The following is a 27,663-nucleotide window of genomic DNA, read 5'->3' as shown; positions in this document are numbered from 1 at the left end:
CTGGCTTTTTCCCTTGCTTCCACCCCCGCACCTTGACCCCAAGTAACACCAGCACCGTGAACCAGAGTAACCCTGAGCCCAAGTTACATCAAATGCCCCCTAGTGTTAACACGCAGCCACAGAAGTGTGTGTTTGTGTATGTACTTGTGTGTATGAACCCATAGAGTGTTTGTGTAGTTTGTATGTGTGCGCGCGCGCGTATAATTTTGTATCATGCTCTCCTAACAGTGCAATATTGAGATCCCAAGTGTTGATCTGGTGCAAAAGAGGAAGTATTGACTTGACACGCATGGTGAATGGTCCTTTTCCTAGGAACATCTGAGCATACATTAGCCCAGGGGTGGACAGTTATTTTGGTTGGAGGGCCACTTAATGAGTTTTGGCGAGCTGTTGAGGGCAACAAAATATCTCTGCCCCTTGACAGTTGCCCCTGCACCTGGTCACCATCTTTGGACCAAAAGTCCCACCCCTAACCCCTGATCTTTGCCACTGGAAATCCCATCTCTTTTCTCCTGGAAGTATTCCTTTTGGGAGTGGAGTGTTGCCATTACAGAACCAGAAAAAAAAACCAAATTATATATTAACAGTCAAACACCTACCATAACATATTTTGTTTATTACAAAAAAATATTTTGCCGTGATTTGCATTTGTGTTGTGTGTATATAGAAATGATTGCATTCCTCAAAAATAAAGTCTTACTCTTGTATATTGTATGGGAGGTATATATGTGGGTGGAGTGTGTGTATATGTGGGGGAGTTGTGGGGGAAGGGTGGGTGGGGTGGGTATGTGGGGAACCCCGCCCCCATGGCACACAGCTCCTGCTGCCAGCAGCAGCAGGCAGGGGGCCCATGCCATTCAGGGTGCTTGGGGCCCATGCAGGTGCTGCAGCCCAGCAGTACATGGCTCTGACCAGAGCTGCACATGATGGCAAGGAGCGCAACCAGGCCAGCCTGTCTCTGTTGCATGGGGCTCCCTATGATAGCTTCAGCTCCCGGCATTTGTATACCACTGGGGGTGGAAGCCCTGCGCGATGGAACTGGCTGCCTGGGGATGAGGGTCTAGGGGTCCCCACACCCCTGCACACTCTCCCTCACAACCACAGCCTGCCCAGCTGAGCTCCATGCTCCTGCTGCCCCCCTGGGCATGGGCTCTGCATTCCTGCAAACCCCCGCCCCATGCTCCCACCCAGCTGCTGTTCCCCCTCCCCTACCTGCTGCCTGGAGCAAGAGCTGCAGCAGAGAGTTGAGAAGGAGCTGCTGGATGCCAGGGATGCTGAGCAACTCCCCAGGCAGCTGCAGCAGTCAGTCCTGCCCAGAAGCTGTGCATGCTGGCTGGGCTAGGCAGGCTACAATTAGTGGGTGGGCACCCATGGGCTACATGAAATTGCCTGGCAGGCTGTAGTTTACCTGCCCCTGTATTAGCTCATTTCTCTGTCACTGCAATGGCCGAGCCCTCACAGTGCATCCTTTAACTCCTGGCATGTTACAGAATACATGGGTATTCTTGATGTTCTGTATGTTGTTCCTCGTAGTTGTAGGTGATGATGTGCAATGGTGTTTTTTGAGATTCCTTTGGTTAACAATTGTGAGCAACGCAGGGGATTAGTCCCAATGGCTGAGCAGGTCCCTTCCAGTGTGATGCTCCTATGTTCCTATGACAGTGACAAGAAGTAGGATTTTGTTGCTTTTGTTTTTGCCACCTTAGTTACTACACCTGCTTGAGCACACTGTGGAGCAAGCTATTTTGCATGTGTGACTTGTTTATGCTTGGTATATTTGAAATGTAAGCAATGTAATTGGACAAAAAACGAACAGCCCGCACCCTCCAAACAAGCACAAACTCAGTTTCTTATGAAATGCCATTTGTTAAATATTATGTGGTTTAACATGTTAAACTCTAATTGAAGAATTTAAAAGATTTATCTCAGGGTTACCTTATTAATATGCAGAGTTAGTCATAAAGCTGGCAGTTGAAAGTGCCCTTTCACACAGTCTTTTCCCTATGTGCAAGCCATTCCTTTTCAGTTAGCATTATTCCCAATTCATATCAAAAGTGGCAGACCAAGCACATTGTCATACATTAAGCTTTCTTCTGCCTCAGGACCTGCAGGGGAATCAGTTTTCAACTTGCATGGCAAAGCTTTCTCTCCTAATTTCCCCACAACTTCTTCTAACTGGAACCAAAGCCACAACTGCACCGTACGTGGCTGAATGCTTACCACAGCATAAGCAACCAAGGGGGCAGAAGACATCAGATTATACCAACTGTTATTTTGTTTCATTATGTAACAAATACCAGGGGCATCAGAGATATGGTAAAATTCTGTACCTTTGAGTTCTATACATAGGAAAAATAGCACACCTTAAAATGCTAGGCTGGACCACAGTGACAGCAATTGCCCCCACAAAGGCAAACATCTGAGAAATGTGTTTATCCCAGACACTTGTATTGCAAAATTGATGGGAAACACTTATAATAATGGCATATTATTTCTGAACCCGCTTCCCTGATTTTCTGCCACTGGCAAACAATGTGGGGGCCTGTGACCGCGCAGGGTCCTAGGGGTGGCCGTGATCTCCCCTAGCGCTCCCTACCGTGCCAAGTCGGTGTCAAAGCACCCTCACCATCTCTCCTGCTATGTCTTTGGTGTTAACAATGTTTAACGGAGGCTGCCCTTAGTCCTCTCTGACATGGTGCCCTGATGTATCCCAGTCTTATTTCTATCTTGGGTGACTCGGTGCACCCTAGCCTTATGGACTATGCATGGCTCCAACCATCCCTGTACCACGCCCCAAGCCTCGCAGATGTACCGGACGTTGTTTGGTTGATTCCACTCTCTGTACCCCACGGGTGGTCTCTGGCTTGTCTCGCAGCCTGCACCCCACTGGCGCCCTCTGGCTTGCCCCCTTTTGGGGCCTCTCACCACTGCCCGCACTGGGCTGGGGTTGATGCACCCCTGAATGTTGTGCCCTCTCTGGCACTGGGGTCCCCACACTACCGTGAAGCCCCTAATAGGCCTCCTCCAACCCCTAATAGCCTCACCTGGTCCTCCGATTTAACAACAACAACAAAAGCAATAACACAAGCCAATCGGCAATAACGTAAATCTAAGTCTCCTGGCTAAACATTCTCCAAACCACACCACATCTCTCACCCATGTAACTAGCGGCTTGTACATCCAGGCCTTTTCCCTTTTCCACATTCAGGGCCGAGCTTTTTTCCTTAGTCAAACAGTACTCCTGTCTGGCTCCCAGTTGAGAGAGAGGGAGTACTCACAGCCTCCTGCCTGGGTCTTATAGTGGTCAGCTCTGCCCCTTCTGGTCAGCTGACTCACCAGGTGTGGGCCCTTAGCTCCTCTGGGTTGCCCCTGGCAACCAGCACCTGAGCCCATACTGCTGCTTTTCCAGTAGCAGGCACCTCAGTGTCCTGCTACAGGGTCTCCCTCCACTTGTGAACCCTACCCCTGAATCTCACCTGGTACTACCTAACACCAAGATTCCTCAGCACAGCTTGCCACCATAGTTTCTTCTTTCATATTAAATGCTAAACTTCCTTCTTCTACACTTGCCTGACACAGATTTTCATAGTTATTAGACAGCTGATGTCTCAGGGATTATTAACCTTCTGTAGGGAAATATAAGAGATCGGCGTTTTTATATTTGTGGGTCAGTAGCAGCACAAAATTCTAGAGCAATGTAATGTTTTAGTCCTGTCACCTGCTTATTCCTTTCCATTTCATCCGTCTCTCCTATACTGAAGTCACACTTTTGGTACTGTGGCTTCAGTATATTTCCTATGACATCATATGATGTCACACACAGATTGATGACCCAACAGAAGGCAAGGATAGGTGGCAAGGAAGAAAAAAATCCCCACACTTCAGGCAAACATGAACAGAACAGTTGCATTTGGCAGTGGAAATACAAAGGAAAGGTTTCAGACACCTAATTGGCATAACTGTGCCAGTATGGTCAGTGCAGAGGACTTTGTTATTTCAATCCACCCAGCAAACCATTGGGTAATGTTTACTCATGTTTATAATTTAACAAAGATGATTATTTCCTCTGAAAGTCAAAATGTGCCTGGATGTCAGAAACTGGAAGATATATACAGAAATAAGATACGCACACAGGATGAATGCAAGACATACTTTGTATACATAGAGTTACTGTGTCTTCTAGTTACTGTTATTTGAAGGCAACAAGTTCAGAAGCTAACTGTATCTAAAGCAAAAGCCACTTAGGCAACAGTTGCCATTAATTCCACATCCTCACTGAAGGCAAATCACTGGACTGGCAACTTTTTCCTCTCTCCTCCCAAGACTGTGCACATTTTTCTATCCTATACCAAGTGTTCAAAGGGAGCGTAATCTGCCTGGTCAGCTTCCTGGTGGGCCGGGCCAAAATGGAATCCTTGAAAAGCCATGGAAACTGGCTCACAGGGGCTGGCTCTAACAATACCTTCCAACTCTTCTGGCTACTTGAACAAGGCACATGTAACACTTGAGTTTTGACATTTCACCACACAACAGAATATGAACCAGTTTGTGTCCCGCTGGCCATTGAGGAAGCACTTTCCAAGATGAACAGCTAGTCCTAAATGTGCAATTCCATGAATGTCATGAGGAAAAGGAGGTTCTATATTTGATGGTATGAGTGTTTTCATTATCAAGAAGTGTTTCATGCTTTGCCCCTGGGAGGACCACACAATTTTGCACTTTCATCTTTTGTTGTAGTATTTGTATAATAATTCTCTCTCTCTCTGAGACACACACACAGAGTATATTGCCATGGGTTTAAGATTAAAACATCATGCATTTACAATATTCTTAATTTAAGGCAGCATAATAAGTCTGTGACCTTTGCCAGAAAGATTTCTACAAGGAAGGACATCAAAAATATCTTATTTACACTAGGATAGTAGAGCCAAGAAAAAGGAGAAAAAAAACCCCCAGTAGATAAATGTAAGAATTTTGAAAACTTGAAAATGTAGGGGAAAATGGGAAAAATATAAGCTGCCTAATATTTGAATTTATATTTTTACAGTTGAAAAAACCTTACAATCTAAAAGGCATCTGGAGAAGAGTAAAATATTGACCTATAAGAACATCTAGAAAATATTTAGTCTGATCTATTTAGGCTAAATTGTGGACAAACCACTCTGATAGCAAGGAAGGAATGGTGCTTAACCAATGTGATCTGGGGCTTTTCTGACTTTGGTACTAAAAAAAACTTAGGGCTCCCATTATTCTGAAAGTTGCTGCCTTTGAGTGATATATCTCTACACAATTCCCCTGAAGGGGCAAAGGTATTACAGTGACACCTCTTTGAAAGAGATGATTTGTATCAGTGTTTTTGTTTCTGGATGGAAGTGGGAGAGGAAACAAGGAGAAGGCCTTTGGTAAAAGAAGTCAATCAGAATGTTATGGAAAACTTTCCTTGTTCTTCCATTGCCACAAACACCACATGTAAATGGTTCATATAAGCAGCATCAGAGTGTTTTGCTTGTTGAAGTATACAAGTTGGCACTTTCCCCTTCATCTTAGCCATCATTAAGTCAACAAAAAATTACAAAGAGAAAAAAAAAAAAACAGATGTGATTGAGTACCTTCTCCACTGAACTATTCTTAGTGTACCTTTGCTTCTAGCCACTTAGTGAGACATATACAAAGTTCAAATAAGTTATTGTGCAGAATGAAAAAAAAAAAAGTTTTGCTGGCATGACTTTGGAATGGTTTTGTGGTATATAAATAACCTGTTTAACTTGCAGGTCATCACAAATGAACAGTAACAAACCCTACATACCACAACAGGTAGCACCCCCATTATGACCCACGGATCTATAATAGGTAGACAAATCTTTTTAGGAATATTTAGAATTGTTTTTAAAAACTGCACTGGGATCATTTTATATCCCTGTGCTAGTAAAGCTATTTATTGAAAGTTCAAGCATAAAAGGTCTAGAGATAAAAATAAATTTGAAAACAGCTATGAAAGAGAACCTAAAAATCACTTGTCAAGTCAGAAATATGTCATGACATTAAAGTCCAATATCTTGGGCTTACTTTCAGAGCTTGAAGCAAATGCTATGCATTTTATGGAAGAAAATAAAGGTCTATTTACCCAGGGCAGAAAAGTTCCATTTCCAACCATGATTGGTAGCAAATTAAGAGACTTTAAGTCTGCTAGCTGTCTAGAACTAATCATTTATCCTGGCCCATAGATTTGTGAACTATGAAAAACTAAAAATGTAGGGAAGAAACAACAATATCTTCTCTTTGAAATACTCGCAGTATAACAGCTGTTTAGCAAATTAGAAATAATCCTGGCACAGGATTAGTGACTAGAAAGAATGTGATGTGAACAGATAGGAGTGATAAATTTATCATTTTAATATTGTCTTTACATGTTTAGGTGTACAGTATACATGTACTGCACACAACTCACTAGATGCAATGTTGTATAACTTCCTATGGAGTTACATAGTTAAAGTGAATTTGTGGTTCAAAGGCATAACTTCATATGTGTAAGTACTACTCAAAAATGAGTCCACAAACTGCTTTGCAAACTCCCAAGTTAATAACTAGAAAGTGTGCGTATCTGCCAACAAGAATTCATCCCAGTTTTTATGGCAGTGAAAGCAAATTCAGTCATTAGAAAACTAAGTAGTAAGTGCTAATTATAATCACCCATAAAGGTAGATAGGAAGAGCCTAGACACATATGTTAAGGCTCTCTGCTCACTAAGTTTTAAACACACCTTCTTGGATCTAGCTCAGTGATTCTCAATCAGGGTGCCATAGCACCCTGGGGTGCCTAGACATTCCTTCAAGGGTGCTGTAGACTGTTCTAACATTGTACAACACCCAGGTTTGTAAACAAGATTTACAAGATAACACCAGAAATTTCAAATAGAAATTCATACTTGTGGACTTTGTGTTCTGTGTAACAGAAAAACTGCTTTATCATTTTCTTGTAGTCAAAAAACGAGTGAAAACTAAGGGCTGGCATTTTCTGAGACATACCTCAAGTCTATCTAGGATTGCCTCAAGTCTAAAAAATTTAGAACCACTGGTTTAGCTAGAGTAAGAGGGGATAGGAAAAGAAGCTATTTTGGGCTGCTTTCCCTTTAAAAGAGGGAGAAGGGAAAAGCAGGTTTGATATGACCTGACGTGTCATATAACCAGCAACAGGAGTTGCTAGAATGAGATTCAAATATTCCATACCAAAAAAGGCCAGAATAGCCTCGTCCCTTCAAAGGTCATGTCTCTGCAGTAGACAAGGCAAATGGTAAGATAAAGGACAAAGCTGGTATACTAAATAGTCAAATGTTTGATGGCCCTAAGATGCTCAGCTTTTATACTACAACACTAACCATAGCAAATTCTTGATTTATGCTGTCATTCACACTGTAGTTTTTATACTCAAACTCTGTCCAGATGATAAATATGACAAACCACTCTGATAGCAAGGAAGGGATGGTGCTTTAAATAATGTGATCTGGGGCTTTTCTGACTTTAGTACTAAAGAAAACCCAGGGCTCACATTATTCTAAAAGATGCTACCTTTGAGTGCTCTGATATACTCTGGTCTACACAATTCCCCCCAAAAAGAAATATGGTCACACTAACTCCTTTTTGAAAGAAATGATTTGTATCAATATTTTTGTTTGTGAATGGAAGTGGGAGAAGAAACAAGGAGAAAGCCTTTGGTAAAAGAAATCAGTCCAAAAGTTATGGAAACCTTTCCTTGTTCTTCCTTTGCCACAAACAGCACATGTAAAATGGTTCATGTAAGCAGCACCAGAGAGTTTGGCTTGTCAAAGTATACAAATCAGCATCTCCCCACTCCATCTTAGACCTCATTTAAACCAAAAAGTATGGGCATCCTTTAATGTCTCAGTCAGTTTAAGTGCTACAGCTCTGAACTGGCAGCATAAATAATGTTATAAAAAGCAATGTAAACCAGTGTGTTTAACCATTACAGTAGCAAATTAATAAAAAAAAGATACAACTGTGGACTGGGAATGTCAAACATATGGCTGGTGAGCCATATCCCTTGCAACACTTCCACTACAGCAGGCAGCTGCCTGGCCTGCAGCCTCTTGCTGCATTGTTGTTGCAGCTACTCCTGCCAGCCCTACATATCCAGGTCACCAAGAAGCCCCATGGTCCAGATTCAACCCAGGGCACAGAGCAAACTTGACAACCCTGGTGACTCAGTCACATGGCACTGTTTGGGAATGACTAGGACAAACTCAAGAGTATTAAGTCTTGCCACCTACATTTCATTTCAGCTCATGGCTTCAACTATATACCAGATCACATGACTATTGCAGTCCCCCGCTCTGACTGAACTGTTACTAAACATCTTTAATTTCACTGGAACATAAAAGCAATCTAACTTTTTTGTGGTGCCCAGCCATCACAGTATCTAAGCACAGATGAATACACACAGCCACTAGGACTGTGCAAGGCTTCGGACAGAGCTTCGGATCCAGAGAAGCTTCGGATGCTTCAGCATCTGAAGCAGCATGTCCGGATCGAAGCGCTGGCTTCTTTAGGCTTTCTGAAGTGGTTCGGAGCTTCCAAAGCATTTCAGCAAACGTTTGGAGCTGCCATGGAGATCTGGCCATAGGGTATAATGGGGAAACAGTGAAATATCTATAACTTTGTTGTTTTTTTTGTCCAATCTGGATGAAATCCACAGGGACTGTAGCCTCTGCTGACAGCATAAAGTCTGCCAAGTTTAAAGAAGATCGGTGCAGGGATTCGGGAGGAACTGTACCCCAATTTTTTGAAAGCAAAACTGATGTCATGTGTATACGTTACACCACAGGGTGGCCTGTGAGACACTACTGCAGGCCTGGCTGCTAAGCTACTGTGTTACCAGTCAATCATGATTCACTCAGGGATCATCAGCTCAATACACAGTAGTTAGCTAATGTAGCCAGTTAATTACCATCAGTTAACACCTACAAAAGCAGAGACATGTAGGCACATGCCTGCAGTGGCTCAGGCTAGAAATCGAGGGGCACTAAAGCAGACCTCCCTTCCCTTCCACAGCATGGAGCTGAGGGGGGCATGGCCAGGCCCCAGCAGGATGTTCCAATCAGGGATGGGTTACCCACCACCACCAGCCCAGGTGGAAATTAATAACACAATATTTATCACCCCTAACTCAATTTATCACCCCATTAAGAAAACCGAGGGACATTACCAGCTACCTGTTGAGTCTGCTTTTGGTTCAGTCTGTCACCGCATGGACTGTAGCCAGCATGTGGTCTGCTAGCTAATGCTAAGAGGTGCCAGTTTAAGATAGAGGGGATGGGGAGGGGAGCAGGGGAGCCAGGGAGATGCCTGCAGTCTCTGATGAGCTCCAGCTAGGGAGTAGAGGGGTGGGGCTAACCCTTCTGTGGAGCAGAGAGCCTCACCCAGCCAAGTGAGCATGCCCAGTTGCTGGGGGTGCCTGGTTTATCTTAAACCAGCAAGGGAGCCTGGGACAGACATTGCATAAACTGGTTTAACCCAAATCAGTTAAGTCTACATTCAACCAGGTTATCTTAAACCAGTTTCAGCCATTTTCAAACTGGTTTGTGCGCACTGATGAACATCTGTTCTGTTACAGGTTTAAACCAGTTTCTCATCACTTACACCAGTTTTTGTGTAATGTCTGTCCCTAGATGTGGACCTCCTAGAAAGGAAAAAAATGACAGTGCTTTGGAGGGCATTTAAAAAGGCCCAAATTAGCTAGAAAACACGTCATGCTATAGTGAAAATCCCAGTTTTTCTCTTTTTTAAAATTTAAAAATACATTCCCTCCCCTTCCCCTACCATTTCTGACTTTCTCTCTGCAACTCTCTGTTCACTGTAAGTAGTTATAAGCAGTCATAGATAAGTTAAATTCTTGTATGCCATTATTGTGACAAGCCCTTTTTTATATTTTAAATAGTGTTCTAGTATTTTTGTATTGATTTTTACTGTTTTATATTGTATTCCTATTATATTTGTATTGGCTTGTATTGTTTTACATTGGTATTGTATGATTTAGGCCTGTTCCTGTAAGTTAACCTAAGTAATGTCAACCCTCCATCTTGTAATGTCAAGTCTCCATTTTGTGTCCCCTGCCTGGGCATACCATATTGTAAGTGTGTTGCAACTATGACTCATATTTACCCCTCCTATGTAAATTGGTTCCTGGGTGAATGAGAATGAATGAGGGTACTTGAGACACAATAGTAGCAGGCCTGAAAATAGCTCCTGCTCAATGACCAGACCATCTACTCAATGACTGGTCCATCAGCTCAGTGACCAGACTGCCACCTTGCATTGACTTTCCCTGAAACCACACACCTACTCCCAAGACCCAATATTTGAAAGATAAAGACCCTCCAAGGAATCAGCAACATGGAAACAAAGAACAGAATAGAAAGCAGACACTCCACCATAGTATCCCACTGGACAATGAGGACACCTGGAACTGCATGACCTCATCTGAACAGGACTGGCCCTGTTCAGATGAGGTCATGTGCTGCCCATTGGAGTCACAGGTAGCCCACCCCTATAATAGGGGTGGTAGAGTGTGATTTCCTTAGGATGCTCTCTCCATCAGAACCAGCACAATGCCATACCACCTATCCACCCAGAGGCCCTGCTGGCAACTCCCTCAGGGCACCACCTTGCTGGGGAAGACCCTGACTCGCCATCAAGGATCAATGCTCCGCCTGGGATAGGTAGCTATTACCCACATCTTCCGTCCAACCAAGGACCCGAGTTCTATTTCTATCCACCTTGATTCCAATTCCTCTACTAAACCTTTTTCCTCCTGCTACCATTGTGCAAATGTGTGGGAACCAATAACTTCATGGTCTGTATATTGTGTTGCCTGTCTAATAAAAGTGGTATTTTTGGACTCCAAGCTGGCCTTTGTCTTGCTGCGGGCTCCCCACTTAATCACCACTCTTTGCCCCCACCTCTGACCCAACCTCGTGTTTAACTCCCATCCCTCTGCTCCCCATTCCGGCTCTCTGCCATCTTGGATCCCCATCCCTGCTCTCCCTCTATGACCCTGTTTCTCTGCCAGCTTCTTGCTCCCCCAGCTCACCACTGCTCCATTACCTCCACCTCTCCTGACCTCCCAACTTTGCTCCATCACCCCCACCTCCCAGTTTTCAGCTTTCTTTCCCCAGCTCTTATCTGCTTCCACCTCCCAGCTCTCTACCCCAGCTTTCCCCACCGCCTCTCCAGCTTCTCTACTGGCTCCTCCCCCCTGCCCCCACCAGCTTCCTACCTCCACTGCCTGAACCCTCCAAGCTCCACGGCCAGCTCTCCTGGTCCCATCTCCACTGCATCGTCTGCCTGGGGCCCCAAGTGCCACCTAGTCACCAAGCACCCCAATTACCCCCAAGTGCCCCCTAGTGTTAACACACACAGCCACTGAAGTGCATGCTTGCATTTGTGTATATGTGCATGCGTGTGGACCCAGTGTCATATGTGCAGTCTGTATGCGCGTGTATAATTTTGGGTCATGCCCTCCTGCCTAACAGCATAATATTGAGATCTCAAGTGTTGATCTGACGCATGTCAAGTCAACAATGCTATCTTGTTTGGCAGAACAAGAACAATTCTGCTTTCTGCCCCAGACTTTCTTATTGCACATGCCCTTCCAGATTTGCCAACTGTCCATGTACCCTTAACATCATGTTTTATATTTTAATCCCTTATATGCCAATTATTATTATAATGAAAATTAAATCTGCAATTACACAATTTCTCCCACAAACACCCCAGAGATCTTGTGTATCCCCAGGGGTACGAGCACCACAGCTTGGGAACTCCCATGGGCAACTTGTGCCACCTTAGTCAGGGCAGTACATGCCCCTCCAGTGACAAGTCAGTGACTGGGGTGGGGGGGAGGGGCCGTGCCACGGCAAAACTCACCAACTGAGAAGTGACTGGGTACTCACAAGAGGAGGCACCAGTGCTTCTGCCTGCCTCCCCTACCCCTTGCCTAAGTGGGGAGTGTGGCCCAATAGGGGGTATACCAACACTCTCAGGGGGTGCATGTGCACCCTGTGCACCCCCTATGCATTGCCACTGGGAGCTCCTACTCTAGGCCTTGAAAAGTTTGGTCCTGTTCACATGCAGCTGAGAGCCAAATCTATCTAATATCTGTTGACACCACTTGGGAATTTAGTGCATTTTACTGAAAATAAAATTTAGCTTATCAGCATTTTAAATTATAGCTCTTACTAATTTCTGAAACAAAGCATTTAAGAACACTTTTTCCTCACCATAAGAATGCTATTATGGCTGAGTTCACAGTTCATCTCACTTATATCTGCAAATTGGTTGGTGATAATGAGTTTGTGTATTGTAGAATGTTTATACAAAAGATACTATAGAAACTTAAGTTTATTAAAATATAATCAAAAAAAGCAGAGTGTTCCAATTTGAAAAAGGGCCCCTTTTCTTTACTGTGTCTAATCACTAGTACCTTACAAATAAAAAAAACAAAAAGCTCTATATTATGAGATCCAAAATGTCACAAGAATGTCTGCATGATAACATTAGTATACTTGTCATAAGCACTGTGAATCCTTACCTTGTGAGGGTTAAAGGGGAAGAAACAACAACACCATTTACTGTACCAACATTAGCATAAGCTTGGGAAAATGAATTTATATTTTTGCGGCAGTCCTTTTGTAATATTGCCAAGAGGACAGCCATGACAGGACAAAGTCACTAACAAAAGGGTTTCTCCCATCATAGCACGAGTATATAAATTTAGCAGCCTGAAACTAATGCGGACTCAGCCCTGTACAGAAAGAGATCCTATGCATATAGATAGACAAGGAAGATTGCATAAACGGCAGAGCTTAATAGCTTGAATATTTTGGAAAATTCCCCAAGATTTCAGATACTTGCTGGTATATGATCACTGCAAAGAAAGTCAGTTGTTTTTTGAAAACATAAACAGATTGTACTCAAAGCTTCAAATGTCTGAGGACCATATAAACCAAATTTCTAAAGAAGTGTAACTGCTGCATCTCATTTTTTTTAAACCACCTGTTTATCCAGCTAGCGATTTTGTTATTCTTTTTACAGTCCTTAAATGAGTGCTCTCTTGTGTCCCTGCCCCACAAACTGGAACTCATGCTGTTGCTTATTTTGTGAAACAATTGGAGAGCATCTAGAATGCATATTTATGCTTCTACGTCTAAGTACTCTTATCAGATTTTCAAAAAAGCCTTTCCAGTTGCATAAGAATTATTACAGAACTATTCAGTCTTTGACCAGAAATAAAATCCTGACTCGTCAACAAATGGAAAAGTATTCAGTCTTAATAGGAGAGAGCTATTACAAAATCTTTCAGATTAGTGAAACAGTTTAGACAAGAAGAACCCTCCCCTAGACTGCCTTAAAAATTACTCTGACAAAATAATGTGGAAGTGGAAACCAAATAAATAGACCAATTCAGAATCAATAAATGTAGTGGGTAATTAATTATTGAAGTCATACATTACTTTACAGCTACTAATGGAAGGCCTCTATATAATTTTAGAGGCCTCTATATGGAAGGCCTCTATATAAATTTGAAAAGAAAATATTTTCAGTTCTTTTGAGACTCATCTAATTTCAAGCCCATTACACACCTTTTGTAAGGGGTGGGGAGGGAAGGAAGAGTACTAAAACTCCCAGACTATCTTTTATCCTTTTTTCAGTTAGAAAACTTACTGAAATCATCACTGAATGGATCTTACTAGTCATCTTGACAGGACCTTATTCTGTACCAAGTAAAGGGAAAAAATAATTACAGATTCTAAAATTCAGATGGACACATAAAGAATATTAGAGAGGAAAAAGAGAAAGAAAGAGAGCATCAAGAGACATATACTAATAAGGAAGCTACCTTCTCATTCTCTGCAAATTTCAGTCTATTTCTTATGCTCAGTTCTTCCTGCCATCTCCTCCAAAGCTCATTACAGACAAAGTTAATCAGACCCCTTGTCAGCAACAAAAAGGCAACATTATGCAATATATAAGTTGTCTTGCAGCATTATAGAAACAGTAATTTAAGAGGAGTTTCTCATCACTGAAGTAAAGTTACAGCTTCATCCTTTTTACACAATATATCCAACCTGTCCCATCTCAGCATTGTTGCTTATGTCAAAATATGCTTTCAATCAGCAGCATTTTAATGTACCAGAAGAAAAACATCCTATTCTGGTCAGTTCTCCTCATAGTCTGTTCAGTCCCTACTGCCTGAAGGAAAGTCTCTTGAATGCAAACAATCAACCTCAATAAAGCTTTGCCTGTACAGGTCAGGGTGTGGAGTCAGCAGCCAGTTTGCAGCTATTTTCCAACTAAAGTAAACCCAAGGTACCTTTTGTGATCATTGGCACTTACTCTGGAGATGGTCAAGGGCATGTTGAAGTCCTTTCCCCCTTGCAGTCGGAAACCCCATGGTCCAGGTCCATTGAGAGTCACATTGTAAGACATTTTGGAACCCTCTTACACCAACCACCAAGGCTCTAAAGGACAGGGAAGGGGAGGAATAGAAGAAAGTGTTAAAAATAAATAAGAATCAATCAATAGAAAAGCGACTAAATGTAAAAATAAAGAAAGCACAATAATGGTCTCTTTTTGCCTTGCCTGCTCAGTCCTGCTGAAGTGACACCTAAGAATAGATAGAAGCTATAATGCAGATACTGATATCTCAGCTGAGCTGGGCCCATAAAAGGCTTGTAACTGAACACCTACTATGCAAGGACTTCATGACTCAGAGAACTAATATAGTCCCCTGGGAGGTTAACAGATTTTTCTAGGCTCCCTGAGATACACTGCATGGTTGGAATTACTTTATGGGGGAAATATTTTATAAAACAAAAAATACCCAACCACTCAGACCTCACTAATAACCTGCTAACAACTGCAAGGATTTGTTTTTTTTAATTTATTTGTTATATTTACTTCAAAGAAATGAGATTCCAAAATCAGGTTTTTATATTCACATTTTCTCACATGCAGTCACAGGAATTAGAATGCATTTACTCATTACTTTTACACTGACTTGCACATAAACAATTATGAAAAAGTGATTTTTGCCTTTTAGTTTTACAGGCTTTATTTCTTTTAAGGAAGATCTGTTCTGGTTTATTTTGTTATGCATGCAGATTTTTTTTGTTTGAGGTGATCTTTGATTTAGAAGATATTTAACATTTAATGTTAAATGTTAATGGTAGGGCCATCGGTGGGGGGGGGCCTAAGTCAAGATGATCGCCCTGGCTCCCATGCTTTGGGGGGCCCTGCAGAGCTGGGAGAAGCGGCTGTGGTGACTACGCACCACCAGTGCTTGCTTTGCATCCAGCCACTTGCTACCCACTGCTGCTGATGGTGGCAGCAGCTTCTTTGGGTATGGGGTGCATGAGATCAGAGTGGAGGCAGGGCCCCGCATGGGCTGATTTGCCATGGGCCCCACACCCTGCTTGGGTCAGCTCTGTCTACAGGTCATACATATTTTGATTGCATAACCATCAGGTTATTTTATTCAGATATGTTTTTTTAAGATTTATAAATTTGGAAAGGAGGAGATGGTAAAGACAAAACATTTATATATACAACTTTTCTATTACTTGGAAGCTTTGCTAATTTGTGCTGATTTCTTAGTACATTACACTATTTAAAAACAAAACAAACAAAAATCCCCAATATCCTCCAGAAAAATCAAGGGATAGTAAAAAACTTTTAAAAATACCATTCAATTAAACCTCAGAATGACAATTTGGTATATACACAGGCATTATGCATAATTTATTTTTGGGGAAAATGTAGCATAGAGAAGTAAAATGATTTATACAGGTCATGGCAGAGCTGGGACCAGAAAACAGAACTCTTTGGTCCCAGGGAAAAATTCCAGATAATAGACAGTTCTCCCTTGCACCAAACCATCTTCACTAGCAAACAACCAGAATAAACTGGGCAGTGCCAGGAGAGCATATAATTAGAGTGTGGAACTCATTGCTACCAGATGTTCTGGAAGCTAACAGTTTAGCTAGATTCAAGGACAGAATGGACAAATTCTTGGAGGAAATAGTCATCAGTAGCTATTGAGCTTTAGAGTTACAGATACAGCCTCTGAATTAGAACTTCCTAGACCTTAAACGCTTCAGCTGCAAGTGGGATAGGAACAGTGGAAAATAGCCCTGAACAAAACCCAGGTCATTCTCCCTTTCAACATCCATACACCACCACTGAGAGACAAATGGACTTATGGTCTGACCTAGTAAATGGGCAATTTTTACGTTCTTATGGCATAATATTTGTTTCAACTATCTCCCTGGTAAAACTTCTTGGACATCTGGGGAAGACAGTCTCTCCCACTAGCCCAGGATCACCCATCCTCACCACTCCATCATTAGAAACAACACAGTGTAAAAGCAAACAAGGTTTGTAGCAGCACATCAGTTTGCACCTGCCTACTGATTGCTATGAGGAGATTCAAGGTCTGTGAGACTGGAGAACACCCGTCCTTAAACATCTTGCTCACTTCAGGACTCACTCAGTTGTGCTAAAATAATTCAGTTAGTAGTTCTTAAAAAGTTATGAAAGGGACAGTCTAAGGTCAAACATCTACATAAGTACCTGGACTCATTAACAAGTGCTGGCGCTGCAATATAATACTGTAAAGGAGACTTGTATGTTAGTATAGTCGCTTTTTCCTCTAAGAAACTCTTTAGATCAAACTGCTTCAGGTGCTGTCTTTCAGATTCCACAAAGCCGGTTACTTTGCATCACCAACATGGTACTTCACATAAAAAGTACTGTCATGGGTTCCAATGAGTCTGCTTACTTGCATTTCCCATTTAGTTTCAAATTAAACATAATATTTTTCACTTGCTAGACCTCCAAACTTATTTTGCAGCATTTCTATGCATGGCTACACAGTTCCTTTCTGTAACCTTAGGCTGTTGGGTGAAAAATTCCTATTTATGTTAAAAAGTGAGAAACAAATACTTCCCCCTCATAAACAAGAGTCATTCAAAGGCACTTAATGTACTAGTACTGGAATGAGTTCAGAGTTCTCAAGGGAGGTCAGTCCATAGATGGCACTGTTGCTCTAGCAGTAATCCTAAAATGCAAAGAACTTAAAAAGTAAATACCACCACTGGTCTATTTACTGTTTCTAACAGAAAGTATAATGTTTGAAAACCATGACAAACTAAGGAAGAGCATATTCAAGTTCATGATATATTGTGGCAGAAAAATCCATTTGAAAACAAGAAATAATTGTGCCCTGACAGGGGACTGGGCTAGATCACTAGCATATATTTTCCCAGCCAAAGGTCCAAACATTGCCTTTTGAGTTACACAGATGCTGTTCCCATGATTTTCATGAAAGCTGTGCTTGACAATAGAATTTACCACAATCCAGCATGTGAAGAAAAAAGGGCCAAAAACCTCTGTGGTCTTATTTATTTCTATATAGAAAAAACCCCACACACTTCCTTTAACACTGCCACTCCACCCCTGCTGCCAAATTCCTAAGCCCCACACAGCAGGTGTGGCCCAGTTTGGACTGGGACTCAGGCTGTCTGTGCTGCCCTGCTCTGTTTTACTTCTGACCTGCACGTACGCAAGGCAATCCTAGTCTGTCACTAGGGGATCATAATCCTGAACTGTGAATAAGTGACACATAGGTGCATAGATGTGGAATTGCCATGATGCTTACATGTGTGCAGGTGAAATAGGATCTGTCCCTCAATGTCTCACTGCTGCGTTTTCTCCACTTGTTCCATTCTGTGGACCTGTGCATGAAGTAACTTCTTTTGGAACAGTGAATCACTAGAAAAGACAGGACCATGGAAAGGAATGAGGATAATTACAAACATCTTATGAAACAAAAGTTTGAAGAATGCTGTAAATTCTATGCTAGTTAATGGGGCATTAAAAAAAAATATATTTCTTGACACAAATGGGTAAAAAACCAATGAAGGCAAGAAAATACCAGAAAGAAATCCATGAACTGAGCATTTGGTTTGCCTTATTATTTAAGAAATAAAGAGGCCTTTTTTATTCAGCCATTTTGTACCTGAATCTGATCTTCAGATGTGTAACACACCATTTGCTTACCAGTTTACCATGTTTGTAATGGGTTATGAGATCTTTCAGGATGAGTGATGCGCTGTGAAATTAAAGTAGTAATCTTATTAGCAGGACTGTCATTTGATTAAATGTTAAACTGAGGTCACTTGTTCCTGTTCCCTTGGTATCTGTCTGGATCCATATGAAAGTTCAACAAAGCTTGGCAGTTTTTGAAAGTGGAAACCCCACTGGTCTGGCCAACATTCCTGTTCAAAGCAAGAAATCTAACACCCGTGGCTCATATGCCTGCACATGCAATCACTGCAGATAGCACATTTGGAGACAAGGGATTCTGGAATTTTCTTTTCTCAAAATTCCTTCATATCTACATGCTCCCTGCCCCTCTTCCCTCTGTCCCTTTCCCCCCGTTCAGTAATTCCATCTCAACCACATCTGTTTTTTGTTCAGCTCCCCTCATCCCACTCCATTAGGTCTTGGGCCCACTAGTGAACTGCTATAGCATTCAGAGTTCCCTGCACTGTCATCAAACCCAATTGCCAGGACTTACAGTACAAGTGCTCCACTTTCACCTGCTCCCCATGAGAAAAGGTTGTACAGGCTCAGGAGGGACATTAAAGGAACAGTTAAGGGACTCTCTTGGCTGTGACAGAGGAGTGGGTAGGATGCCACAGCCACAGCATCCCTATGCAAGGGGGATGTACAAGTTTTGGAGAGGCATTAAAGGATAGTCGTGGGGGACACCCCCCCCCCAAAAAAAAACAAACAAAAAACCCCCAACACTTTGTTTTCTTGTATGAAGGTAGTGAATGGGACAGGGAAGCAAGGCTGGGTTGTGCTAGCAGACTATTTTGGTGCCCTGGGAGGAGATGCTAGAGCCCTAGAATGGCAGAGGGGAAAAGTGACAGTAATGCTAAGCTACTGCCATGGAGATTCTCTCTCTCATTATATATTAGAGAGAGAGGACCCTCTATGGAGATACAGAGTTTCAGTGTCATTATAGCTATAAAAATAAAGATGGAAAAAAAATATAAAACAAGCTGGCACCCTGGCATCTGCCCACATGGTGGGAGCCCCACACCTTAGGGGGCTTCCCCTGACCTGGCCTGGGGTTTCCTGAGCCCTAATCTGGTCTGCCAGACCATATGGGGAAGGTGGCAGAGGGGAATCTCCCTCTGCTCTTGCAGCAGGGCAGACCATCTCATGGGACCCCAGGCTAGGGTGGGGGAAAGCCTCCAAGCTGTGGGCAGACGCCCAGTTTAAGGGAGGGGCAGCTCCTGCCCAGGGAACTGCTCTCCCCCCGCACCTGGGAACAGGACTGAGCTATGGTCCAGCTGCACAGGGGGGAGGGTGCAGGGGGAATCTCCCTCTGCTCCTGCTACAGGGCAAACCAGGGCTCAGGAGAACTTGATCCAGGGCTCTGTTCCCCCACTCCCCCCGCAGGGCTGACAGGTGCAGGCAGGACAGGGGCTTTGCTGCCTCTGCTCCATGACAGCCAAGGGCCCCAGGAACAGAGCCAGCTAGTTGCGTTTCAGCAGGCCACCCTGTGAGGATGGGCCAGCAATGGGGGGGACGGTGTATAGCATCCTGGGATGCCAGGGGACTATAAGGAAACTTGCATCAGAAGGGGATCTGGGACAGAAATTCAAGTCGACTAGTCTAACCTAACCTGATTGAATCCAATACTACATCCATCTAGGTCTTTTTGAAATTGGGCTATGTGTGTTGAAATTCTTTTCTATTACAGGTAATAGTGGCTTCCAATCACTTATACCACTTCGCATGTAATTTCTGTCCCTAGCCTTCGTGTTTACAGCTTGTGGGAGGAAGGGGTCCTATTGTTCAACACAATACTTTTGTCCTATATGTATTATGACGGTGCCCTATAAATACAGATTCAAATTAACGTCTCTGAACTTATCTTTAATATATGGAATCAAGATGCTGGTCAGCTTGGCTCTTCAGAGATGGTTAAGCTGTTCTCTACAAGGGAGAAAGATGTAGATGACTGACACTTGCACATCAATATAAGCCTCACTATTTTCCAACGAAATAAGGATCTCTGTGCCCTCAGCAACAACAATACAATTAAAAAACCTAAGTTTGTATGTTATTTTCCTCCCAGAAAGAGGAAGGGGATGGGTGGGGAGGAAAAAAAAAGTAAGAGATGTTACTTATATTTTTGCATCCACTACTGGACCCAGTAGCATAGTGATCTATGCAGTATGAGACCTGAATACTGCATTCTGACTGATCAGTGGGCACCACTAGAGATGTGAAGGCATTTTGGGGGGGGAGAAGAGGCAGAAACAAACAGAAAAAATTCAGGAAAGGGGTTTTTTTTTAAATCTTTTTCCTCCTGACTTCTTTTTTCCCCTGAAAAAATTGAAAATTTTTGGAAAAATTTAAAAACCTTGTATGAAGTATTTTTTTAGAATGATTAATAAAATGTTTAAGACAAGGTGTTCATATATTGCCACCCTTTACTCCCCCAAAAATGTTTTCTAATAACTATGTAACAGGAAGACTTTTATGTAAGACTATATTCAGTATCAGATCATTATAATTCCTGTACACCAAGGAGAAGCAGTACAGTACAGCTCTCATATGCAAGAACAAAAAGCATTTCTGTCTCCAGGGGCACCGCCATTTTTACAAGAGAAGGAAGAAAGATTCAGCAACTTCTCTGCTTGTGGACTTCCTCTATTGTTGTCTTTCGATTTAGAGGTTGCTGGATCTGCTCCTGTCTTCCTGACTAGGCCTCAAAAGGACTGGGAGTAGACACTGGCAGCAGTGTCCATTTGTTCCTGCATAGACTAGAAACAAGGAGTTTATTTTCCTGCTTGCTCAAAAGCCTCAGGAAAAGGACTAACAAGAACAAATCTAAAGGTTTGAGTTGGAAGGAACCTGCCTCCTCCTGGCCCTGTCACCTTGAGATCCACAGAAGTACAGAAGCAGCACAAAGGAGCTGAAAGAGAGTATACTTCTTTATTGAAAGGTAAGAGTTTAAATTTCTCTGAATTCAGTATATTCAACTATATTTTAGCTGCATTAGTACATTTTCATAACCATGTAATTCATAATTGAATTCCTACTAAATCTGATGTCTTGTGACAAATCGCCCAACCTTAGCAGTGAGGTGAGGCCTGAAAGGCAGGGAAGTTATTCACAGTTAACTAAAGAGGCCTCTCCTTCATCCATTACTAAATTTGTACAAGCTGTAGCTTAGTCTTTATATATGCAAGCTAGCCACTAAATTACATTTTTCTTCCTCAGCAAAATGGTGCAACCAACTTCTACCATATGGAAGCATTTCCACACTGCAAGTTATTCTGAGGAAAAAAAAGTGATTTGCAAATACTGTCAACATGAAATATATATTTCCAAATGCTACTAGGATGACCAAAACACATCCTTGTATGCAAGAAGTATTCTGCAAACATTAAAAAAAAATCTTTCATGGGTATAAGTGAAGAGGAAGTAGATCATGATGAAAGTACATATAGCTCTTTCTAGCATCCTCAATCCAGAAGGCCTCCTACTGCTGCTGCTTCTATAACATCAGCATCACAAAGGGTTGCCCAATCAACATCTTCAAGTAACCAAATATTGCAACCAACTATATACAAAAGACTCTCGATAGCTCCTTTTGTAGACAAGACAACACCTGAAGAACAGGAAAAAATTGACCAAGCTCTTGCAAGAGCAACATATTCTTTGGGGACACCATTGTCAATAACTGAAAATGCATACTGACAGGAAGCTTTTAAGTTACTAAGTCCATCATACTGTTTGCCCATTCTTTGAGCAAGCCTCTTTTAAAGTCAGAATATGAACATGTAATGCAATCTGTGCAAGAAAAACCAAACAAAAAAAAGAAGCACCGTGTCTTGCAGTACTTACAGACGGATGGACAAATGTGCAGGGAGAAGGAATCACATTTTGCAATAACAATACCTCAACCAGGTTTTTATTTTTATTTTTTTTACAGAAGCATTGAAACAAGAGAGAGAACAGGCATACTGCAGAGTATATTGTGGCGACCAAGTTGCCTTGTCACAGTCTGGGCCGGCACGATCGGGCAGGTGGGGGCTAGCAGCGAGGAGTCAGGTGGTCAGTAATTGTATGGTTGAAAAAAAACTTTTTTTCTTTATTTTCTCTTTACTTACGCCACCAGGTGATGGTAGCGTAGCACAGGTCAGGCTTGGTTACAACGATAACGGCAGAACGAAGACGACTGTATGTAAGGGTGGGGTACGCCGGGACACGACGGTGGCGGACAAACAAGTTGATCGAAATGAAGACGAGTGTGTGCAAGGATGGGGTACGCCAGGACATGACGGTATCGGGGAGACAATCAGGCCTCTCTGATTTAGCTGGTCTCCGAACCAGGATTCTGTCAGAGCAGGTCTCTCTGGTCTCCGATTTAGCTGGTCTCTGCTTTGGGTGGAAACTCGCTGGCTTAAATGCTCGTCAGGCAGCCAATCACAGGGATCTCTTTTTGGAAGGTTCTAGCCAATTCAGATTACCTCACTCAATTTCATACCATGTGTGGGGCATGTTTGGACATGCGCACTGGCCCTTTGGGGTTTTTCCCACTCACATGCTCACATTAGTCTCCTTCAACTCTGTGTTATCAGCATTTATTTAAATTCTGGTTCAGACATACATCAGTAGTAACATATGTGAAATCATATGGAAGATTGGGAGTGGTAAAGTATTTGCTTTGCTGACTGATGCTGCAAGTAACACGAAAGCAGCATGGGAGATCATGGATAAAATATCCACATATTACTGCAATAGGATGTGTATCCCATGAGGTAAACTTGCTTCTTAATGGCATCATGAAGTTGGACACTGCAGAAGTAGCTTTTACATGTTTTACAGTTTCTCATATTGTAGCTGCACTCTTTAAGAAGCAGCAGAAAGAAAGGAATGCAAAGAATTAAATAGTGACACAAACTCTGTAGTAAAACTAGATAGGGTGGAGTGATCTCATTTGAAAGTTTACTAAAAAACGAAAGCAGCTCTTCAAGAAACAGTAATAATTGAGGATCTTAAAGTACCCAGAAGTGTAATTGATGAGGATGTCTTCTGGGGTCAGCTGTAGAACTTCCTGAAGATTCTAAAGACAATTTCTTTAGCAATCACTGCATCCGAATCAGACAGTGCGCTTTTGTCAGACATTCCTTACCAAATGGCCCAGAGAAACAAACAAACAAACCCCCAACTGTTTTTGACAATCTAAGTGCATCTTCACTTACAAGTACAGAAGAAAGAAAAATGAAAGATTTTATTAACAGATGGGAAGAATTTTGTTGCCAATCAATTTATGCTGCTGCAAATCTCTGGGATCCAAGATCCAAAGGCAGAAATGCTAGTGATGGTATCACTGCTACTGCATTTGACTGAATTACAAAACAAGAAACACACTTGGTGTTGGAAAGGTACTTTCAAGTGTTGCAGAATACAGAAGCTCTTTAGGTATTTGGTCCAGGAATGCAGTCTGGGACTCTGCCAAGTATATCCCTCCTGCAGCATGGTGGCAAGGCCTTTGCATGACACAGCCTTTGACTCCTCTTGCTTCTCACCTGCTTCAGATTCCTTCATTTTCTGCAGTATGTGAAAGAAACTGGTCTATGTTTGGAAATACACCAAATGAAGAAATAAACTAGCAGGTGAAAGAGTAGAAAAGCTCATCTCAATCTGGGCAAACCTTCAGTATTCACAAGTCCATGAAGATGATAAAAATGAAGGATCAGAAGAAGCTGAAACTGCTGATAGTTATAGCTCTGAATGAGACTGATTAGACCAAGTTGCGTGTAGCAAAATTTGTATTCAGTGAGCCTTGGGGAGTTTTTCCCCCACTTTTTCCCCCTGCTCAGCTCTCTCAAAATGCGTGCTTTCTGTATCTGCTTGATACTGTGGTGGAGACTAAGTCCAGAATACATAATAACTTTGTTTTACTATAATGTTAATGGTTTATTGTATTTTCAATTTTAATTTTTGCCTGCTTCTCAAACTGGTAAGAATTAAGAGATGCTAAATTCCTTAGAGTTCAGTGTCTTGTAACTCCATTTATAACACATTTTTAAAAAATTTCATAGTAAATTAAATTTGTAGTTGTCTGAATCAACTACATTTTTAAATTTAATAAATACACCATGTGGCAGAAAGCCACCTTGGTTTCTCCCCAAAAATCTCTGCCCTGTGACACTGTGATTTAAATCTCTGTGCTGTGACCATTCAATTAGGGTGGGCGCAACACACAGGGGACCACACCCTCAGCCTGTCTCTTTAGGGAACTGGAGCTGGCTGCATTCCTGAGGGAGGGGGGAAACCTGCTCCCTCTGCTTATGTGACTTGCATCACTTACCTGGGTGAGGGGTTTCTACCTGGGGAGCTGGAATCTGCCCGGTAACAGGTGATGCATTTCAGATTGGTTGGCTGACAGCCAACTGGGGCCGACCTCCGCTGGCCCAGGTGAATGAGGTCACAGGGACTATATAAGTTAGGATGGGGAAGGAGGCAGGCTCTCCGGCCATGAGGTGACGCAGCAGCCAGGCAGGGGACACAGAGAAGCCTTAACATCTGAAACGGGCTCTCTCCCCCCAAACTCATGAGCTAGGAACCGCCTGCCTCCAAAGGAAAACTTCACCTGCCTTTGGAAGATGCTTGTGAGTAAGCTACTCAATCTGATTAGATATTTAGCTGAAGGTATCACAGATGCGTAATCAAAAGGCTACCACAGCCAGACTGTTTGCTCTTTAGGATTTCTAGATATTGCTCTATCCTGTACCCTAGTTTACCCTACCCCCTGTAATCAATAAAGTTCTCCTTTTTGACTGGTGTGGGAGACTTATTGAGGGGTGGGTCTAAATTATGCCTAAGAGACCCCTTAGGTCTGTGGACTAAGGGAGACTATACCTATTTGCCCCCAGACTTGGGGAAGTACCCCAAGTACCCGTGGGACTTTAGGCCTGTGTTACCCCAAGGACACAGGGCCGCAAGACAGTCCATTCTTGAGGTGGTGGCGGCACGTTACCCCCAGACTAGCGAGCGTGCTCCGGGAGAGGGGTCGGCCAGACATAAGGCGCCCCTAGGGAGGCATTTGGAGCCTGGAAGGTGGTCGGGCGCAGGGAGGTGCGTGGCTCGACGCAGGAGCACCCCCTACTGGCCCACCTCACGTGGTGGAAACAGCGGAGGGATATGAATACCCAGTTGTGTTCCTGAGGTGGGATCTCTGCACCCGCCACACACCACACATGATAATTTTATGATCAAACCAAGTTATATATAATACATTTTGTGTTCTTAAAGTAGCAAAGGGGATTTAGATCTGTAAAGGGTGCTAAGAAAGTAAGTATTGCATATATATCAATTTTCCCCCAAAGTTTCCACACCCCCCCCCCAACAAACAAACTAACCAAACAAAACCAACCAGTTTTTTTCCATGGCTTCAAAAATTTCCAGAAGTTTTACATCTCTAGGCACCACACAAAATCCTCTGGCCTATAGCCACTACAATGCAAGAATCAATGGTGCTTAGAAGTAAAAAAGTGACAAGACAATGTTAGGAACAGATCCCTGGAGCTCTTTGAGAAGTGCATGCTATCATTCATTAAATACCAGTTAGTTTCCCCGCCCCCCACCGCCCAGTGGAATTTCTTTACTAAAAGATGAACTCGAGAGAGTTGAAGAGTGTTTCCTACATTTAGAAAACCAGTTTTTTGTTTTAAGACTGAACCATGGGAACTTCCAAGAATAATAATGGATGAAATCTCACAGTACAAATAATTAACAAAGGTAAACAATGAGTTACATACAAGATTACAACCTGAGGTTTGGGGATGTACCTGGTTTATGAAATCTCCTAGAGACTTTTGTTACACTGTATCAAGCCACTAGCCCCTGGCTTACTCCCTGTGATTTTACTCATATTTGTATCTGGAATACAACTTCAACATTTTTCTTTTTCTTGAATTGGGTTTCTATCTAGCCTTAGTTACTCATGGCCAGGAGAAAATAGAGATGACATGTATATTTCCTAAAGATTGGTAAAGCTACTTAATAGCAAGCTACACTGGTGTTAATAATGCATCTAATTATTTTTAGAATAAGAATTTGAAGCATACTATTTAGAGAAGAAAAGATCTAGCTTATTCAGTTTGTCTTCAGCAATGCTGGAGTGTTTCCTTAGTTACATTTTCTAACTGTCTTAATATAAATTGCCTTACCAAGAACATCCCACAGATGTTTTCCCTCCCTGCTAATTAGAATAAGTTCTCTTTTTCGTTGATTAATCAAGTTATTCCTTGTTATATTTCCATGTACATCTCTACATAACACTGCTCCATCCTCATTACCTGCATCCTTCACATTTTAGGTAATTGTCATACTTCCCAGTTTCACAGTTGGTAGGGTCAGAAGGGACCCGAGCCGATCATCAAGTCTGACCCCCTGCCATGGCAGGAAAGAGTACTGGGGTCAAGTGATTCCTATTCCCCCCTAGTCATCCCTTTGTCAAGTTATAGATGCTATTTTGACCTTGCTTTGTGGGTCAGCTTCTTTATCCCATCATTTTATTTTTTTGCCATTCCTCAAACGGCTTCCAGTTTGTCACTAACTTTTAAATAATATAGTTTGTTGGGCCTATCACCATGTAGCATTTCTGGGGAGGCACAGTACAGCCAGGAGGGAGGGGTGGTTATCTTTTTTCTCTGAGATATGATGTATTTGCACATACACACTCTAAATTGCTTTGTTTTTTGTTTTCATATCACACTGCAAACTCAGAACAAGTTTGCTCTTCATTTGTAGCTCTAGGTCTCTTTCACCATTTTCACAGTTTGTATTTCTGTATCATATAGAATATCCCTCTTTCCAATTAATTTCTCCAGTCCATATTAGGTTAGCTTGATATTTTTCAAGTATAAAAAAAAAATCATCTTATTTTATTAAAACAGTCCAGAGAGACTATATCACAATATAACAAGCATAGAGGTTGCTGACTTAAGTTTGCAACAGTTGAAAATACAGGTTAGCAGAGGAAAAAGATATCACAGTTATTAAAATCACTTAAATCCTTTCCTTCCCCTCCCACAACCAAGTCGTCATGTGGTATGTTAGTGAGGTTTAATATTACTCAAGCCCCATTCTCCCCCCCCTGAAAAAATACATTGCAATACATAGTACTTGGCACTTGCATGGCATCTGTGATGCTAGGATCTCAGATATCTTTACAAAATGTAATTAAGCTCCAAAACACCTGTTATTATGATAAGCATTATTTTTTTCATTTTACAGATTTGGGAACACAGATTAAGTGATAAAAACTAGGTCACATAGTGACTCAATGGAGTAATTTGCTTTGCTGAGTTAGCAGACCGGGCCATTGGACGGGAAAAAAGAGATATTACCAACTGTGTAGCAGATGACTCAATAGGAGGGCAACTGGATTGCTTTGCATCCTCATGTACAAACAGCAAAGCAATAACCCAGCTTCAGTGTCTGACACACACATTTAAAAAACAAATATAAACACGCACACATTGGGTTGGCT

General features: G+C 42.3%; 1 protein-coding gene and 1 long non-coding RNA gene across 16 annotated transcripts in view; one reads left to right on the top strand and one right to left on the bottom strand.

The window, feature by feature from the left end:
- Window positions 1-17,853, bottom strand: part of LDB3 (LIM domain binding 3) — a 233,176-nt gene extending 215,323 nt beyond the window's left edge. For 14 of the 15 annotated variants that reach the window (XM_019502234.1, XM_019502228.1, XM_019502235.1 and 11 more), the window contains exons 1-2: window positions 17,731-17,853; window positions 14,409-14,533 (exon numbers count right to left, since the gene is read on the bottom strand). In XM_019502234.1, coding sequence (XP_019357779.1) covers window positions 14,409-14,501 — 93 coding nt within the window. In that variant the 5' untranslated portion in view covers window positions 14,502-14,533; window positions 17,731-17,853. Of the gene's footprint in view, window positions 1-14,408; window positions 14,534-14,654; window positions 14,745-17,730 lie in introns of those variants that run through there. The other variant, XM_019502229.1, reaches the window with a different exon arrangement.
- Window positions 17,854-21,061: 3,208 nt separating this feature from the next.
- Window positions 21,062-21,437, top strand: LOC109287297. Its single transcript, XR_002094821.1, has 2 exons — window positions 21,062-21,099; window positions 21,378-21,437. It is a non-coding gene; the product is annotated as an uncharacterized LOC109287297 (long non-coding RNA).
- Window positions 21,438-27,663: the final 6,226 nt, after the last annotated feature.

Source organism: Gavialis gangeticus, unplaced genomic scaffold (genome assembly GCF_001723915.1).
Source record: "Gavialis gangeticus isolate Ggan-Ray unplaced genomic scaffold, GavGan_comp1, whole genome shotgun sequence".
Lineage (NCBI taxonomy): Eukaryota > Metazoa > Chordata > Crocodylia > Gavialidae > Gavialis > Gavialis gangeticus.
Note: the sequence above shows the minus strand (reverse complement) of the source record. Positions and strands in the feature narration are given on the sequence as shown.